General features: G+C 52.9%; 2 protein-coding genes across 2 annotated transcripts in view; one reads left to right on the top strand and one right to left on the bottom strand.

The window, feature by feature from the left end:
• Positions 1 to 16,412, bottom strand: part of CACNA2D4 (calcium voltage-gated channel auxiliary subunit alpha2delta 4) — a 112,605-nt gene that overhangs the window by 24,729 nt on the left and 71,464 nt on the right. The gene's annotated exons all lie outside the window — the stretch shown is intronic.
• Positions 6,761 to 14,203, top strand: LRTM2 (leucine rich repeats and transmembrane domains 2). Its single transcript, XM_049624841.1, has 4 exons — positions 6,761 to 6,905; positions 9,514 to 10,104; positions 13,076 to 13,553; positions 13,650 to 14,203. Exons 1-3 carry the CDS (start codon positions 6,839 to 6,841, stop codon positions 13,528 to 13,530), a joined length of 1,113 nt encoding a protein of 370 aa, XP_049480798.1. The 5' UTR covers positions 6,761 to 6,838; the 3' UTR covers positions 13,531 to 13,553; positions 13,650 to 14,203.

Raw genomic sequence — 16,412 nt, 5'->3', positions numbered from 1 at the left:
TCTGCAGGATGCCCTCAGCACGGGATTGTCGGCCTTCAGGAAGCTGTCCTTGTACAGGGTGCAGTGGAGCTCTTCCCTACATGGACATGGGTCCACGCGGCTGTGGGGGAAGCCTCCCTGGTGGGGGCGTGGCTGGGAGTGGACGATGGAGAAAAGCCTTGCAGCTCTTCCTTGGCCAGCCTGAGGCCTTGCTCCCAGCCCTCCAGGGTCCCAGGGGCAGGGGGTGGATCCAGGCTTGTGAGAATTCGCTCGGGGTGTCCCCCAGCTACACACCAGGTCCTCTATCCATAAATGGGTTCAGAAGCCTTATGCCATGGTGGGAATTGTGGACTCAGCTTAGGGGGAGCGGGTGGTATATGGCCAAGCCATTCCTACCTGGTTTCCCAACCCAGTGGGGCATGGACACCCTGAGTTGTATCAGGAAAGCTGCTCTCAGCAGCCCCGAGGCCCATTTTGACAATGCAGAGAGGGTAGTCTGACCAGGAGTCCAGACCACCCAGCTCAGTTCCAGTGACTGCTTTGTCTTTTCCTTGAGCTAAGCTTTTCAGAGTTTCTGGGGGTGATGGTGAGGGTGGCACCTGGCTGTCAGGGCGCATTGGGCATTGCCTTGGCATGACTCAGATTGACACTCTGCAGCTTAGATAACTACATAGGCTGGGGGAGGGGAGGGGAGGCTGAGCACGTGGAGGGGGCGGGGGAAGTCCAGCAGGAGGGAAACCCGAAGCAGCTTCCTGCTCTTCCCACCCCACCTCCCCACTGCCACAGTCTCAGTCTCGGGCACTGCCAAAAGAGGGAGCCCAGGAAAGCCAGCCTGGGGGTGGCAGGAGAAGGAGGGAGGTTTCTTAAGCAACCGATCTGGTTTCTTTGGGGTTTGGCTGGAAGCTGTGTCTGGGGCCCAGATAAGCAAACCTTATTCCCATTTCCTAGGCACTAAAACCAAGGGGCCCTACTGGGCTGTTTTTGGTGGAATGGGTATCATGGGGAGGAGGCAGGGGAGGGCTTTTATGTAATGTTGGGGTGTCTGGGGAGGAAGGACTTGGAGCAGAGGCAGTCTCTCTTCTCGGGTTCTCCCTCCTTCTACCCAGATCAAGCCTCTTCTGTCCCCCTCCCCACCCCCAACCGCCCCGACCCAAGGCCATGGCCTGAGCCCAGATCCATGACCTCGATGGACCCAAGGCCATGGCCTGAACCCAGATCCATGACCTCAATGAACATGCTTAGTCTGTTCACAACGGAGACGGGCTCCGGTGAGGAACGACTCAGGGGGCGTTTCTGTTCTGATTAGCAGAGGATCTGTTTGGGATCAGGAATATTCAACAAGGAAACCAGGATGCAGGAAGCTGGGGGTGAGAATGGGGTATGCATTTTGAAATGAACCAGGAAGGTTTGCCTGTTCCAAGTACAGATAGAGAGATTAAAAAAAACCTGCTTCCGTGCTGCCTGGGCAGTGTATGTTATGGGGGTGACAGGCAGGAAGAGACTGAGAATGTCTCTTGGAAGGGCCCAGATGGCCAGACTGGAGGCAGCAGGTGCAGAGCCCAGCCCTGCACAGTCCCCACCAAACAGGGCTCAGCTCAGGCCGCCCTGCGGTGCAGGTGCCTCTCACCCTCTTGGTGCCTCTCACCCGCCTGTGACCTTCACCTTTCTGCAGAGTGAAGTGGGTGCACAGGCGACTACGAAGTCCCTTTCTGCTTGTAAGTCCTGTGACTCTTGGATGCTGAGGGCGTGCAGAAGCCTTGTCCTCAACTAGGGATACTTGACCAAAGGGAGAGATACCAGTGGAGGTGAATGGCAGGGACAGCATGATGTCCTAGGAGTCAGGAACCCTGGTTGAGGTACAATAGGCATTAAGCGGTTGTATGGTTTGGACACTTGACTTAGGAAGATGGACGTGACAGAGGCATCAGGGGAAGGGTGTGGACACCAGGCTGCTGGTGGGTGTGCTGGAGATTTCTAGCTGGGGTCTGAGGCAGCTCCACTTGGAGGATTAACTCTGTCTGTAGGAGGAATTGAAGGGGCAGAAGCACAGAAAGGCCATGGCTCTGCACCGACCTAACCTGAGCACTCAGATTTGGGGGCTCTGGCTGGCTGCTTCTCGCCCAGGGGGCTGAGGTGAGGTGCCCCACCCGGGAAGCAGCCCCCACTCCCAGTCTCCAGGGGATGCTGCACCCACTCAGCTCAGCAGGAGCACGTGGAACCTTCTGCTCTTATTGCTGCCTCTCATTCTATCACTACCCTCCACCCCTGGCTTCCCTGGAGCTCCCAGCCTACCCTCCTCACCTCAGCACCCAACCTTCTGCCGGAAGGTTTCTAGAAAGCCCCCTTCCCTTCCTTTCCTAAGATCTTGGCCACCTGGGGCTTCTCCCTACATCTATGATGCTACTGGAAGGAGGGGCTGGGAGGGGGAGACTGGGCTTGTGTCTGAGTCCAGGACCTCACAGACCCTGTTTCTTCATCAGGAGGAGGGGCATCAGAACCTCTGCCTCCTCAGATCCAGTGAGACAGTGGGTGAGGGAATGCTGTGTAAACTGTGAAGTACTGTATAAGTGAAAGGTTGTGTCTCCCTTTTCTGCCTTTTCCTTCTTATACCCAGAACCTCCGTGTGTAAACAGACCAGGAACAGAACAGCCCGAGAAGCCTATAAAGGCAGCTGAGTTAGTAGCTTTGTCACCAGACTGCTTGAACCCAAAGCTGTATTCATTCTTCCAGGGCCTATCCAGAGGCAAATTACTTAATTTCCTTTGCCTTAGTTTCCCCCATCTGCAAAAATGGTGTTAATAGTAATACCAACCTCAGAGAGTTGTTATGAGGACTAAGGACACTATACACAGACGTTTGTGGCTATGGTCATCGCTTCTTCCCATACAGAGGCTTTTTGAAGGGGGTGCCAGTGTCAGTATCCTCCCCACTCAGCCAGGTCACTGACGCTTCCGAGATGGGGCCTGGCTTCCAGAGACTGACTGGCATGGCCTCCTGGGAGGTGCCGGGGCCTGCTGGGGGAGAAGCAATCTCGTCTTGTGCTTCTCAAACTTGGGATCTTGTTAAAATTCAGATTCTAATTCATTTGGACCAGGGTGGGGCCTGAGATTCCACATCTAAGAAATGCCTAGGTGAGGCCCATGGACCATGCTGAGTAGCAAAGGGTTCTCAGGGGTTCTCCGTCTGATTGCTTGTAGCTCCTTGGCCCCATCCTCCAATCCTGGTTCTCTCAGCACAGGCTGGCAAAGGAGGCAGGGGTTTCCTGCTGGGGCCCAGCCCCTCTCTCTGGTGTCTCTGTCTCTGGGACTGGGACAGTGAGTCCCATGATGATTAGGAGCAGGTCTGGCATCCAGAGCCAGGAAGCTGTAGGACTTGGAGATAGATCTTTCTGGCAGGACCTCCCTGCTCTCTTCTGTCCCTCATTCTCCATCCTGGGTGGGACTTCCCTCTCAGACAGTGTAAATTTATTCCAGCAGCCGGCCAGTGCCTCCTGCAGCAGCTGCTCTCCTAATGTAGGTCACCCCCTTTCCTGATGAGGCTAGATACTTCTGGGGGTAGGAAGGGGTTCTTTGGTTGGAGGTGTGCTTGTGGGCAAAGGGCCAAGGAGCCAGGAAGTGCTGGGTTCTAGCCCCAAATCTCCCTAACGGTCACTTCCATGGTGCCCACGGAGGCAGGGCCAGCTCCCTAGGGAGCACAGGTGAAGCCCCCATCCCCCACCCATGGGCCTGGGGGATTTTGTTTTCATCACATATCTCCAGAGATACTGGGGTCAACAGTGCCCTGCCACCTCAAAGATGATGCCTATGGGTCTGCATTGTGGCAACTTGCCTGACTTGCCTTGTACAGGTGACATTGTCTAAGTCGGGATGGGGCATCAAGACCTGCTCCAGGCCACTGTCTCCACTGATGGGTGCTTGCTGGTCAACTCCTCGGCTCACCATGGGGGTGACACTAAGGTCAGGGAGGGGTAAGTGGGGTGGAAAAGGAGAACCTGCTTGAAAGAGGGGAGGAGGTTCATGTGGACATAGGGCCTGGGCTTGGGTGAGAGGGATTCTCTGCCACCTGTCTCCTTGCAGAAAGCTGGAAAGAGCAGAGCGGAGGCCTGGATTGGGTCTCCAGTACCCTTGTGGTTCTGGGTATAGAAAAAGTCTTGGGGTAGAGGTTGCCCTTCAGGGTTTTCCTTAGACCTCCCTTCTAGGCTGGAGGTGCCCCTGTACATCTGTCCACTGGGGGCTTCTGGGACCTGCCAGGCATCTCACTGTGCTGACTGTTGGCATCTGAAGAGGAGGGCTGGAGGGCTGCTGGCAGGGCATGTGTGTGTGCATGCGCGTGTGCGTGTGTGTGTGAGCACGTGCCTAACTGCATAGCTCTCTGTGGGTGTGTGTTTGCACCAGGTGCTATGTTGGAAGCTCCACACACGTGTCTGGGAGCCTATGTGCACCCTGCCCTGTGCACACATATGTGTCTTCCCTTAAGACCCCACAGTTGCCAGGGAGTGGATGAGCAGCCAGGCTCAGAAGCCCATGACCTATCTCTGATCTAGCGTGTGACCCTGAGCAAGTTGGTCCTCATCTCTGTGCCTTGGATGGCCACCAATCTGCCTAATATTGTGTGGGTGCTGTGAGCTCTGGATGTGAGGGTTCTTGCTGGAGAAACAGATCGTTCTGAGGGTCAGGGCCTGAGGGACACAGAGAGGGTGGACACTGTCATCTGTGATGGAAGTCTGTGAAGCCTGTGTGTGTGGGGTGTCTGGCCATGAGCATCATGTGATGGCCCATCTGCTCAGGAATAGAGAAGTAAACACATGCGTGAGGTTGGTGGGACCAGGAAGGAGACATTACCTAGAGCTGTTGCCAGCTGCTGTCCCCTACCCACAGAAGAAGGGAACTGGTGTTTCCTCACATCTATCATGGGCTCAAGTCCAAGCTGGGCACATTCGCCTGAATTCTCTCCTAAGGTAATGTGTACTAAATATAGTAAATGCTAACTCTCCTCCCTTAATTAAATGGATCCACACAGAGATTCCGCCCATGAGGTATTACGATCACCACTTTTAGAGATAAGATAATTGGAGCTCAGAGAGTGTACGGGTTTGTTTAAGGTTGCACAGCTAGGGAGTGGTGGACCAGAAGGAAACTAGGAGTCCTGCCTGCCTGGGCTTCTGAACTAGGAGCCTATGGGGGCCTGGCCCTGAGAGAACAGCTGAAGAAGATACCTGAGCTGCTCTAGGCTTCTTCACACCTCAGCCAAGAGGCAGTGTGGGGAACCTGGCTGTTCCCCACGCCCCATGTCAGGGACCAGTTGTTGTGGCTGTCTCTGCCAGCTTCTGGGAGGCCTGTACAACCTGGAGCCCTCCCCGGTGGAGGGGTGGGAGGAAGGCAAAGCCAAGACCCCCACACACCAGGCTTCTCTTGCTGGTAGTACAGCTGAAGTTCTCGCAGGGGTCGCTGTGTTTTATGTGGGTTTTGTCACCAGAGGCAGCTGGATTCAAGAGTGGGAGCTGGGGAGGCAGTGAGAGACACCAGGAGCTGCAGCAGGACCTGAAATGCCTGAGGGAAACCCGCTTCACTGGGTGCAGAGACTTCAGAGCTGAACGCATTAGCTTCCCAGCAGCCCATTCCACCTCCTCAGCTGCCTGCTTAACTCTGCCCCTGGCTCCGGGGGATGGGGGCAGGGAAGGGGGGCGAGGAGAGGGAAGGCTGCAGCAGGAAACCAGAGGAGCCAGCCAGAAGCAGTGGGCTGAGAGGACGGTGCCCTTTGGGAGCCGGAGGGGCTGGGCTGTGGGCAGGGTCTTCCCTTCCCCTGTCCCCTTCCCCACCTTGTCCCAGCCTGCTGCAGGGCAGCCCACCAGTCTCCTCTCCCATTCCTCTGCTGGGGCTGGGAGAGTGGAGGCTCTGGCCTCTGTCTAAGGGCCTTAGCCATATCTGGAAGGAAATGAGGACCAGAGGAGGGCCCGTGTCCCTCTTATTAGCCATAGGGTTGGGGCAGGGCAGGTCCTGAGACCCTAGACAGGGTGAATACCCCTCTTTCATCATCTGCGAGAGAAACCTGCCTTCTTGCAGCCCCGGGGCCACTCCTAGCCCTTCCTGTGCTCCAAAATCTCCTCTTCTCCTTCCTGCCCCTGTCTCCTGCATAGACAGCTGCTGCAGCATGAACTCCCTGAGCTGATGAGTCTTATTATAGCCCAGCGGGCGGAAGACAGAGCACTGCACCTCACCTCTCAGGCAAAGGTGGAGGGGAAGCAGGAGGCCATCCGGCAGCAAGAGCGAGGCCCAGGCTGCACACCTGACTCAGCAGCAGACTCTGCCTCCTCGGGGGCCATGGTAAGAGCAGCGCCGGGCCTGGCAACAGTGTCACTATGGCCTCACTCTGCTTATCTGGTAGACAGATCCCTCAATTTCCCCATCTGTGACATGGGGGAAAGCCCACAAAGGAGACCATAAAATGTTTCCAAAACATTTTAGAGATCAACACACCAGAGAGACAACAAGAGAGACAGGGGAGACGATGCAGGAGAGTCCCACACACAGAGCCCAGTGCTATGCCAAAGGCCGGAGCCTGCCCTCCTTGCCTCCCCAGTCGCCCAGGGAAGTGGAAGGATTCCTGGTTTCTCTGCCCCTCGTACCCACCCCCCCCCCCCCCCCCCCCAGGGAACCATAGCTGAGCTGAGAAGAACAGGAGAGGGGACGACAAGGAGTGTAAAGAGACACCTGGCCCTCTCCCTAACCCCTGGGCTGGAATGGGGCCTCGAGTGCCTGCTCACCACTCTCTTTCTCTCTCTCTCTCAGGACTGACAGCACACACCGAGAGGCTCCTCTCTCCCCAGAGGTTCAGGGCCTTGAGAGCTGTGGCATTCACCATGCTGGCCCGGGGCAGTGGCCCCGAGCAAAGGACCGGGCTTGCCGTGCTGTGGAGGCAGATTTACTGTGAGTACCATGGGGTGGGGGCAAGCAGCAGGGGCTAGCCTGGCGTGCAGGGATGCATGCCAGGCTGCAGGGGGCTCTGGGGGCCAGAGGTTGCCCTCTAAAATCTTGCCCATGCTACTGGCATCTGTGGCAGTCAAAGGAAGAGTCGATGCTGAGAGCTTTAGTGGTTAAATTGGGAGCTGGAGGCCATGATGGGTGGACCTGTTTTCCTAGGTGAGTCTGTTCCTGTGCCCAGAAGTCCGGTTTAGGAGAGTCCTTTTGTTCTAATGGCGATTCTCCCTCTTGTCTTCCATTGGCTGGGTGAGCCTGGAGACTTCTCTTCTGCCTCAGACTTCCCAGTTCTGAAATGGAGGGAGCTAGAGAGCTCCTGGGTCGTGGTGTTGGAAGGACCTTACAGGTTGGGTCCCACCCCTCCTTCTGAGGAGACTGAGGCCTCCATTTCCCATAAGAAAGGCTTTAAGTTGTCAGGTTGAAAGAAGTCCTGAGAATTCTCGTCACATGAGGGAGAGGGCCGAGGTCTGTAAGGACCGGTTTGCCCAAGGCTGTGTGGTTAAGAGGTAAGACATAGTCCTAAAGGACATTATTCTGCCTGACTTCTCCCCTCATAAGGTCAGTCCTGTGATGCGGTTGCCCCACTACATAAGCAGCCTGAATTATTCATCATGTGAGAATGGCTGATCCCCGAGCTGCTCAGATCCCCTTTCAACCTCATTCTGGAATCATTCAACATCTTGCAATACAGGATTATGTTTTCTTGTCACCAGAGCTTTTATGTCACCCTGAATTTCTCAGGGGTGGGGAGAATAATGGCTTCTGGTTATGTTGATCCTTTTGAGAGGGAAGCTGGATGGATTGAATTTTTTCTTGTGGAAAGTAAAGTCTGAAGAATGTTGATTTTCAAATGGCATAGTGGGGGTAGTGTGGGCAGGCTGACCTGGCAGCAGATGGGCTCAGAGGGGTAAGAGGGTGACAGGTAGCAGCAGGTGTCCACATGTGGCCAGGGAGGGTCACCAGTTGGCTCCCATGGCCATGACTGTGCTCATTTCCCCCTGAGAATGAAGAGGCTCAGGTGTCAGCCTTGCAGTCTGCTTCTCAGCTGTCAGTGACCCTGCAGGTATGTGTGTGTGTGTGTGTATGGAGGGGGGGACAGTCCCCTACTGTTCCTTCAAGCTCTGTTCTTGAGGACACCAGACAGTCGGACATCTACCAGACACAGATTCATTCAGGCACTCAAGTCAGGGTGGCTGCTGCCTGTCTGGGTGGGGCCACCTGGGCCACGAACGGGGTCTGAACTTCTCTGCCACTTCCCTGGCTAGGGTCTTTCCTCTGGGCTTCTCTTTCCAAAAGAAAATGGCCACACTACTTCTTCCTTCCCTTCTGCACCCCCACACCTGGAGCTGCACTAGCCTAAGACATGCCATGAACGGAAGAGAGAGAGCACAAAAGGGCACTCCCACCCCTGGCCCTCTACAGCCTCCCACGTGCTGTCAGATCTGCATGAATCCCACATCCAAGATGGGGCCAGTAATTTGCCAGACCGGGTGCTGACTTAGTGAAGTTGAACTATTTTGAGCTCATCCCAGGGATGAGAAAGAGAAAACTCTTTCACAGTGAGCAAGCTTCTCTGATACTCAGGAAGACACTTAACTTTTGCAGTCACTCTGAAAAAGGGCTGCTGGGCAATAGGATGAACTGCTCTGTTGTGATTGTTCTTTTAGGCCCCTCCCCCACCTCCCAGCCCTTCCCCAGACTAGGCTCTGAGCTTACTCAGAGGGGTCCTGGGCAAAACATGGGACCACAAATGGAATGCTGTTAATGGGTCCATTCTGCAGCCCTTAGGAACAGGAACCCAGCCTAAGTTCATGGCTGGTTTTAGAATGAGAATAAATAGAAAACTTCTGGACCTATGGTGTGAAGTGGCTTGTGCCCAAGTCTTCCTCAGCATGGAAGTGGAATTGTGCATCTTATCCTCATCATTTTCACAGTGGTCTCTGGAGTGGGACTGAAGATGGGTTCAAGCTTCTGGTCTTCATGCTTCCATGCATGGCATGTCTTAGCCTAGTGCAGCTCCAAGTTGGGGTGGGGGTACAGAGGAGAAGGAAGCAGTAGTGTGGCCATTTTCTTTTGGAAAGAGAATCCTTCTCTGTGACACTGGGAGAGGAACAAGGGAGGAGGCTTCTTTGACTACTAGATCCTTTATTTTGTCAACATCTATGGTGTCAGTGGGGCCCAAACTCCCAAGAAGATCAACCATGGGAGGCCCTGCAAGCTGGGACATTTTTGTGGAACAACATTGCTTGTCTTCTGGACTCAGGTCTGCCATTCTGCAGGACTGTACTCCACTAAAGGGATTCCTTTGCCAGATATGCTGGGAGGCAAGAAGCCCTACTGACACTGTGTGATGTCCAATAATATAGACCTGTTTTGGGTTTGTTAATTATCTTTTTATGTGGTCAGTAAAGGTTTGTGTATTGACTGTGGCTTGGGCCAAAACAGATAAAGTCAAGAGGCCATTATGATACAAATTAGAAAGGAGGGCATAGAAGCAGGAGGTGATAACCCCCAGCCTGTTGCTTTCTTTCCACCTCTTTGTTCTCTTCCCCTCCAGGGATCACCTGCTGGATCACCCTGTATGCTGTGGAGGCCCTCCCCGCCTGCCCCTTCTCCTGTAAGTGTGACAGCCGCAGCCTGGAGGTGGACTGCAGTGGCTTAGGCCTCACCATGGTGCCCCCGGACTTGCCCGCTGCCACCCGAACCCTCTTACTCTTGAACAATAAGCTGAGTGCCCTGCCTAGCTGGGCATTTGCCAATCTGTCCAGCCTGCAGCGGCTGGACCTATCCAACAACTTCCTGGACCAGCTGCCCCGTTCCATTTTCCGGGACCTGACGAATCTTACAGAGCTGCAGCTGCGCAATAACAGCATCAGGACCCTGGACAGGGACCTGCTGCAGCACTCGCCCCTGCTTCGCCACCTGGACCTGTCCATCAACGGCCTGGCCCAGCTGCCCCCTGGCCTTTTCGATGGACTCCCGGCTCTGCGCTCCCTATCACTTCGCTCCAACCGTCTGCAGAACCTGGACCGGCTGACGTTTGAACCCCTCGCAAGCCTGCAGCTGCTGCAGGTTGGGGACAATCCCTGGGAATGCGACTGTAACCTACGTGATTTCAAGCACTGGATGGAGTGGTTTTCCTACCGAGGTAAGCACAGCTAGTCCTGCCTGGGTGTGAGGAATTGGGAGGGTCACCCCCTGGCCCAACACACTTCCTGGAGGCTGAGCGCTGACTCAGGGCTGAGGTCCAGGGAGAAGGGGGTGGTCCTACCTCTCTACTAGCAGGGCTGGCTGGAAGAGTCTCAGCCTCGGTTCCAAATCATCAGCAGGGCTGAGAGGCCAGTGCTGCTTTCCCTCCTGTTCTACTGATCCGCTTTCTTCCCTGTGCACCCCTCCCAGCTCCCAGCCTCCTTCCTGTTCTTTTTCTTTTAGACTGACTCACTGTAACTTGATCTCACTTCTGTAGATTTCATGAGGCAACTTAAAGACTCAGTATAATTTTTCTCTGCATCCCACCAGGTATGCCTCTAGGCTTCCCCGGCATGATGGGAGGAAGAAAAAACACCCTTGCTCTTCTGAATAATACAATACCTTCTTAAATATCTACAGTTTCAGGAGGGTGGAATGTAATTTAAATCCACAGATAAAACCAAATTTTCACTTTGATGATGATCTCAACTCTCTGTCTCAAGAAGTTTTATATTCAAAGCTTTTAATAAGCCAACTGTCTTTAGGTTTTTTTAATGTTTATTTATCTCTGAGAGAGAGAGAGAGAGAGAGAGAGAGAGAGAGAGAGTGCAAGTGGGGGAGGTGCCAGTGGGAGAAGGAGACACAGAATCTGAAGCAGGCTCCAGACTCTGAGCAGTCAGCACAGAACCCAATGCGGGGCTCAAACTCACAAACTGCGAGATCATGACCTGAGCAGAAATCAGATGCTCAACTGACTGGGCCACCCAGGTGCCCCCACCTATCTTTAGTTTTACTCTTTTCCCTTCCCCTTTTTGTTAACCTGGGAAAGTTCTAGAATGACTATAAAATGGAATGGAAAAGGAGGGCAAAGAAGTGAGCATAATGGTTAAAAGTGCCAGATCTGGGTTTGATGTGTGGCCCTGTCACTCACTTACTAGCTGTGGGATCCTGAGAAACCTCTTTGTGGTAGTGTTCTCATCTGTAAAATGGGGCAAATAACACCTATCTCATAGAATCATTGTGAGGATTAAATAGTAATGCACAAAAAGTGTCTTGACAAGTACTTAGCATAAAGTAAATCCTCCATGAAACCTATTCACTTATTTGTTCATTTGTTAGTAATATCCATAATAGCAAATGGACTTAATAAGACATAATTTGTGCCCAGCACAAAGTAGATGCTCCATGAATATTTGCTGAATGAGTGAATCAATATGAAGAGTGTTAATGCTTTTCCTCAGTCTTACTCCTTTTGTTTCATATCCAGCCACCATCTCAATTATTTGGGTGATATTCTCATGTGTTAGTTAATTAAAAAATTTTACAAACTGTAAAGTGCCATAAAATGTTAGTCACTATGATAATTTCTCCCATTTTTGTGAGTTGGGAAATAATAATTAATATAGCTTCCAGTTTACAAATATTTTTTCATGTACATTATCTGTTTAATCCCTATAGCAGTTAAGTGAGTTAGATGTTCTTATTTTATGGCCAAGAAAACAAGACTCAAATGCAATTAAATTAAATAATTTGTGCAAGATGATTCAACCTCAGGTCTTAGAGCAGGAAGGTGAGGTTGTCCCCATCTCAGCACCCAGTTCCTGCCTGTACAAAGGTGGCTCTTGGACACATTTCGCTGGATGTAAGACCTGCCATAGGTCACCCAGGCAGTCAGTGGCATAGGGGAACTAGAGACCAGGTGTCTTCAGACCCATGTGTTATCCCGAGGGAATGTCCTTGTCCTTTCATATAGTCATCAGGAACTAAATTCTCAGCACAAAAGGGCATGGAATGGGAATATATATTTTTGGAAATTTCAATAGTACAGTTGTTTTCAACCTTGCATTTCTTTAAAAAAAAAATCCCAGGGTGTTTTCATCAGCATCCCAGGAGAAGCATATCTGTTGTATGAGGAGGCTTGCAGCAGCTGTGCTGGGAGATGGACCTGGGAGTGATGGACTGGCAGGAGCACATTTAGCAGGAGCCATTTAGAAGGGGGGGGTGGTGTCCCTTGCCTGGAAGTGGATAGAATGCCAAAATCTGACTTTGACATCCTAGGGGATTCTCCTCAGCTACTTTCTCTCTTATCCCACCCATGTTCTTCATCTACATGCCCTCATGACTTCACCATTGTGTGGCTGTCACTATTGTTGTGATTAGCCCATGCACCTATTGCTGCCCACACCCCCTCATTAGCACTGGCCCCCTCTCCTTTGCCCTTATGGGTTTTCAGGATTTCCTTTCAAGATGCTGCTTCACTCAGAGATGCTGTGGTTGGGGTGCTAATGGGTTATAGTTGCTCTTAAAAAGGAAAAGGAAAACATTATCACCTGACCTTTTTTCTCCAAATAGGTGGTCTTGGGCAACCAAAAGGTTCTGCATGGAAGCGTGGTCACTGTGACAGTGGCTTTAACTTGTCCTGTTTGTGAGAGGGAGGAGCTCTGGAGTAATTAGATACTGTGGAGAACAGTGCCCTGGGTTTACAGATAGTGAACGGGCAGATTCAGGGGCAAGGAGAAGAGAAGAATTATAGCCTGGGCAGGGCTCTTGGCTCTATCTTTGCATTGTCAACTCTTCCCTGAGCACCTCCATATATAATCATTGCCTTACTCTTGTGCATCAGTTTGACACTGGAGGGAGCAGGCTTGACTGAAATGGTTGTGTGCTGCTCTAAAATGGGAATAATGGCAATATCCATTTCATATGGCTTCTGTGTAGATGAAATGACATGATATATGTACCTCACCTATCATGATCCTTGGCTTAATAAATGCTAGTTTTTCTTCTCTCTTCCTCTCCTATTGATGTGATTTCAGGACTGACTGCATTCCTGATAGAAACTAGACCTTCTGGGCTTTCTGGAGATGGGGAGAGGGAGTCCAGGTTCTGCATGTCTCGTCATCTCCTCCTTTTTTTCTCCCTGGATGCAGGGGGGCGCCTGGACCAGCTTGCCTGCACCCTACCTAAGGAGCTGAGGGGGAAGGACATGCGTGTGGTCCCCATGGAGATGTTCAACTACTGCTCCCAGCTGGAGGATGAGAATAGCTCAGCTGGGCTGGATATTCCTGGGCCACCCTGTACCAAGGCAAGCCCTGAACCTGCTAAACCCAAGCCAGGGGCTGAGCCTGAGCCCGAGCCCAGCACTGCTTGCCCCCAGAAGCAGAGGTATCGGCCGGTGAGCGTGAGGCGGGCCATCGGCACGGTGATCATCGCGGGGGTTGTCTGTGGCATTGTCTGCATCATGATGGTGGTGGCTGCTGCCTATGGCTGCATCTATGCCTCCCTTATGGCCAAGTACCACCGGGAGCTCAAGAAGAGGCAGCCCCTAATGGGGGACCCGGAGGGTGAGCATGAAGACCAGAAGCAGATCTCTTCTGTGGCGTGAGAGCCCAGCCCCATTTGGCCTAGGTAGGAAGGGCTGGGAGAGCACGCTGGGGATTGCTTCAGTAAGGGCTTGCCCTTCCCTCCACCATAGCCACCCCCCTCTCCTCCCCATCCCTCCAGCAAACAAGCCACAGTGCGGCTGTCTCCATGAACTTCCAAGTCTCTGCGGAAGCCACCCTTGTGCTAAAGGCTCCTGCTCATGCTCCTTTCTGAGCCACCAAGTCTCTGGAACACCTGGGGGATCTCCCTAAGCTTCTGGCCATAGGGAAGAAAGGATATGTGTGCAAGTGGAGGCTTCTGGACTCAGTGTTCCCCTGTTGCCCTTCCTGCCCTGGCTGTAGACTGGGTGACTCTCCCTACCTCCTGCTCATAGCACCTCATCTGCATTAGGGGTGGGGAGGAAGTGATAGGGGGGCCAAGGGTCAACTTCTGTGACCCTCTTCTAAGCCAGGAATATATTTTCAGCTGCCCTTAGTGTCGGAGTTGGGTCCAGCTTTCAACTGCTAGTACTAATGTACAATCACACCAGCCATGGCATCTGGACCCAGCTCTAAGAAACATGATTATAACACACCCCCTCTGCTGAAGCCATTAGGTCTCTCTATCTGCTATAGGCCACACCGACTGCATTGCTCCTGGATTCACTTATCCACTCTCACACACACTCAGCATCACCAGCGCAATTATATCTATTGGAAATCTCTCTTTCTTGGTCTCTGTCTTGTCTGTCTGTCTCTCCCTCTTTCTCTCTCTCTCTCTCTCTCTCTCTCACACACACACACACACACACATACACACACAGAATCACATGGACACAGGTCATGAGAACTTGGGCAGTAGAGACATGTTTCCCCCTTGGGTCTCTAGCCCTCAGGCCACAGAACCTTTTGCTTGCTCACCGCAATCTTCTCAAGTCAACAGGGGGAGAAGCACACACTGACAACACAAGGCTTCCTTTGAGATCCTCTGAAGTGGGCCAAAGTGGTGCTGCTGGATGAGACTGCCTGTCACCATGGTAACCCTCTCACACCTCTCCTGCTGGGTTTTCCAGGGACACCGGCCCAGAGGCCTTGAAGCTACAGCATGTGTGGATGGCAGCCTCCCGGGAGCCCAGGCACATACACCACTGGGCATTTCTTCAGCGCTAAGGACATCATCACTGCCAGGCCCCATGGGGACACCCACCAGTTCCACTCCTATAGCCTGCAGCCCAAGAACCATTGCTCTGTACCCCTCACCCCTCCATCTTAAGTAGCTCCAGGCCTGGGACCTTGGGACAGGGACTGGGTCATGATTGGTGGCATCTTGGGAAAGCAGGTGGCCCTCACCAAAGCTCACTGCCTGCCAGCATATTCCAAGCAGACCCCAGGGGCAGAGAGAGGGCTGCCACATTCTGCTCAGAGGCCTCAGTTGTGGGGTCCCTTTCCCAGGGTTTTATGTGCCCAGTCTGGCTTTCTGGAGGTTTTAATTGCACTTGGACTGGGCTCCAAACAAGAGCTTGGGCCAGGGGGCCTGTTTGTTACTAGTATCCTACACAAAAGGGGTGGCAGGTGATAAGATGGCTGTATGGGGTTTGGGGGTCACTAGTCCCCTCTTGTAGGTCTGTGCCCTCCTGCAAGTCTGATCTCAGATGAGTACTAGGTCTCCCTCTGCTGGACACAAGTTTTCCAAGGCTTTTGGAGGGTCGGGAGGCATCAGGCTGGTTTCTGGCTCCAAGACAGGAGTCTTGGTGGTGGCCTGGGAAGAGGCCACTGGAACACTGAGGTCAAGGGTCTGAAGAGGAACAGGGAAGGACAGGGCAGGTCCACCTTGCCTTGCACCCCTCGATCCTTCCATCTCATAGAGGACCATGGTAGGTGAAGGGGGTTGTGGGGGAAGGCAGGGAATGCTGCTTAGCAGGCTGCTAAACATGTCTCCTGAGGCTGGGGGCACAGTCTTCCTTCTTTCCAGCTAATACCAGATCTAGGCATTTTCTAAGGGAAAGAGAGGGAGGGGTGGGTGTTGTCAATGGTGGTACCTTCAGCCAGAGACAGAAGATTTTTAAAGGCAAAATTATATTTCTGGTTTGTTGTTTCAGAAGAACAATAAAGACTGTATTTTCCTACGTACCTCCTGGTTTCCTTGGGTGGGGAGGGCATGTAGGTTCTGGGAGAGTGGCTTCCTGTCCCCTGACCTCCCCAGGCAGCTGCAAAAATTGCTTCAGGATGTCACCCCAGTGTCCAGACCTCCATAAGACAGACAGGAAACTCCTGCCTGAGGGAATGCTTTGGGGCACTGCCAGGAGAGATGTGGAGGGCTGAGTCCTGGGTTAGAATGGGTTCTGTAGCCGAGTGTGACAAGTCACCCATGTGCTGGCCTCACAGTATGGGTACGTGAGCCTCAGGTTGGGTCTCCATGTAGCACTGGGCAGTGAAGGTCAGCTGGAGACCTGTCACTGCTCCGAGCCCTTTGTGTGCTCATCCACTGTGACAGTCAAGGACAGATGAGTGGATGTGGTAGGAAGGCATGCATTTTCCCAGAGGACACCACTATGTGATGGGAGGCGGGGGCATGGCTCTCCAAGAGCTATTGGTTAGGTTTTATCAGCTTTGGTGAGATTGGGGGTGTTGCTAACGTGAAAGAGGAATCCCTTTTAAACTATTATCCTCTTGCACCTTCAAGACTGACTTTAGGTACAGGCAGATGACACTCTGAGCTTACAAATATGATCTTCCACAGGATTGAGCAGGTTCAGTGGTGGGACGGGACCAGAATTATAAACTGGAGGCTGGGGCTGGGAGACCGGGAGGGGAGATGAGCCAGAGGGCCAGATCTCTGGGGTTGTTCATCCATCCCAAGCTGGAGTGACTCATCTCCAGGCCTGGACCGGCCTCTGGCTAATTG

The sequence above is a fragment of the Panthera uncia genome, chromosome B4, assembly GCF_023721935.1.
Source record: "Panthera uncia isolate 11264 chromosome B4, Puncia_PCG_1.0, whole genome shotgun sequence".
Classification (NCBI taxonomy): domain Eukaryota; kingdom Metazoa; phylum Chordata; class Mammalia; order Carnivora; family Felidae; genus Panthera; species Panthera uncia.
The sequence above is the reverse complement of the archived record's forward strand: the minus strand, read 5'-3'. Positions and strand labels throughout refer to the sequence as shown.

Bases quoted from the DNA above. Each gene is read 5' to 3' on its own strand.
- LRTM2 (XM_049624841.1), top strand. From the start codon at position 6,839: ATGCTGGCCCGGGGCAGTGGCCCCGAGCAAAGGACCGGGCTTGCCGTG. The intron at 6,906-9,513 runs GTGAGTACCATG...CTTCCCCTCCAG, and splicing joins GCTGTGGAGGCAGATTTACT to GGATCACCTGCTGGATCACC. The intron at 10,105-13,075 runs GTAAGCACAGCT...CCCTGGATGCAG, and splicing joins GGAGTGGTTTTCCTACCGAG to GGGGGCGCCTGGACCAGCTT.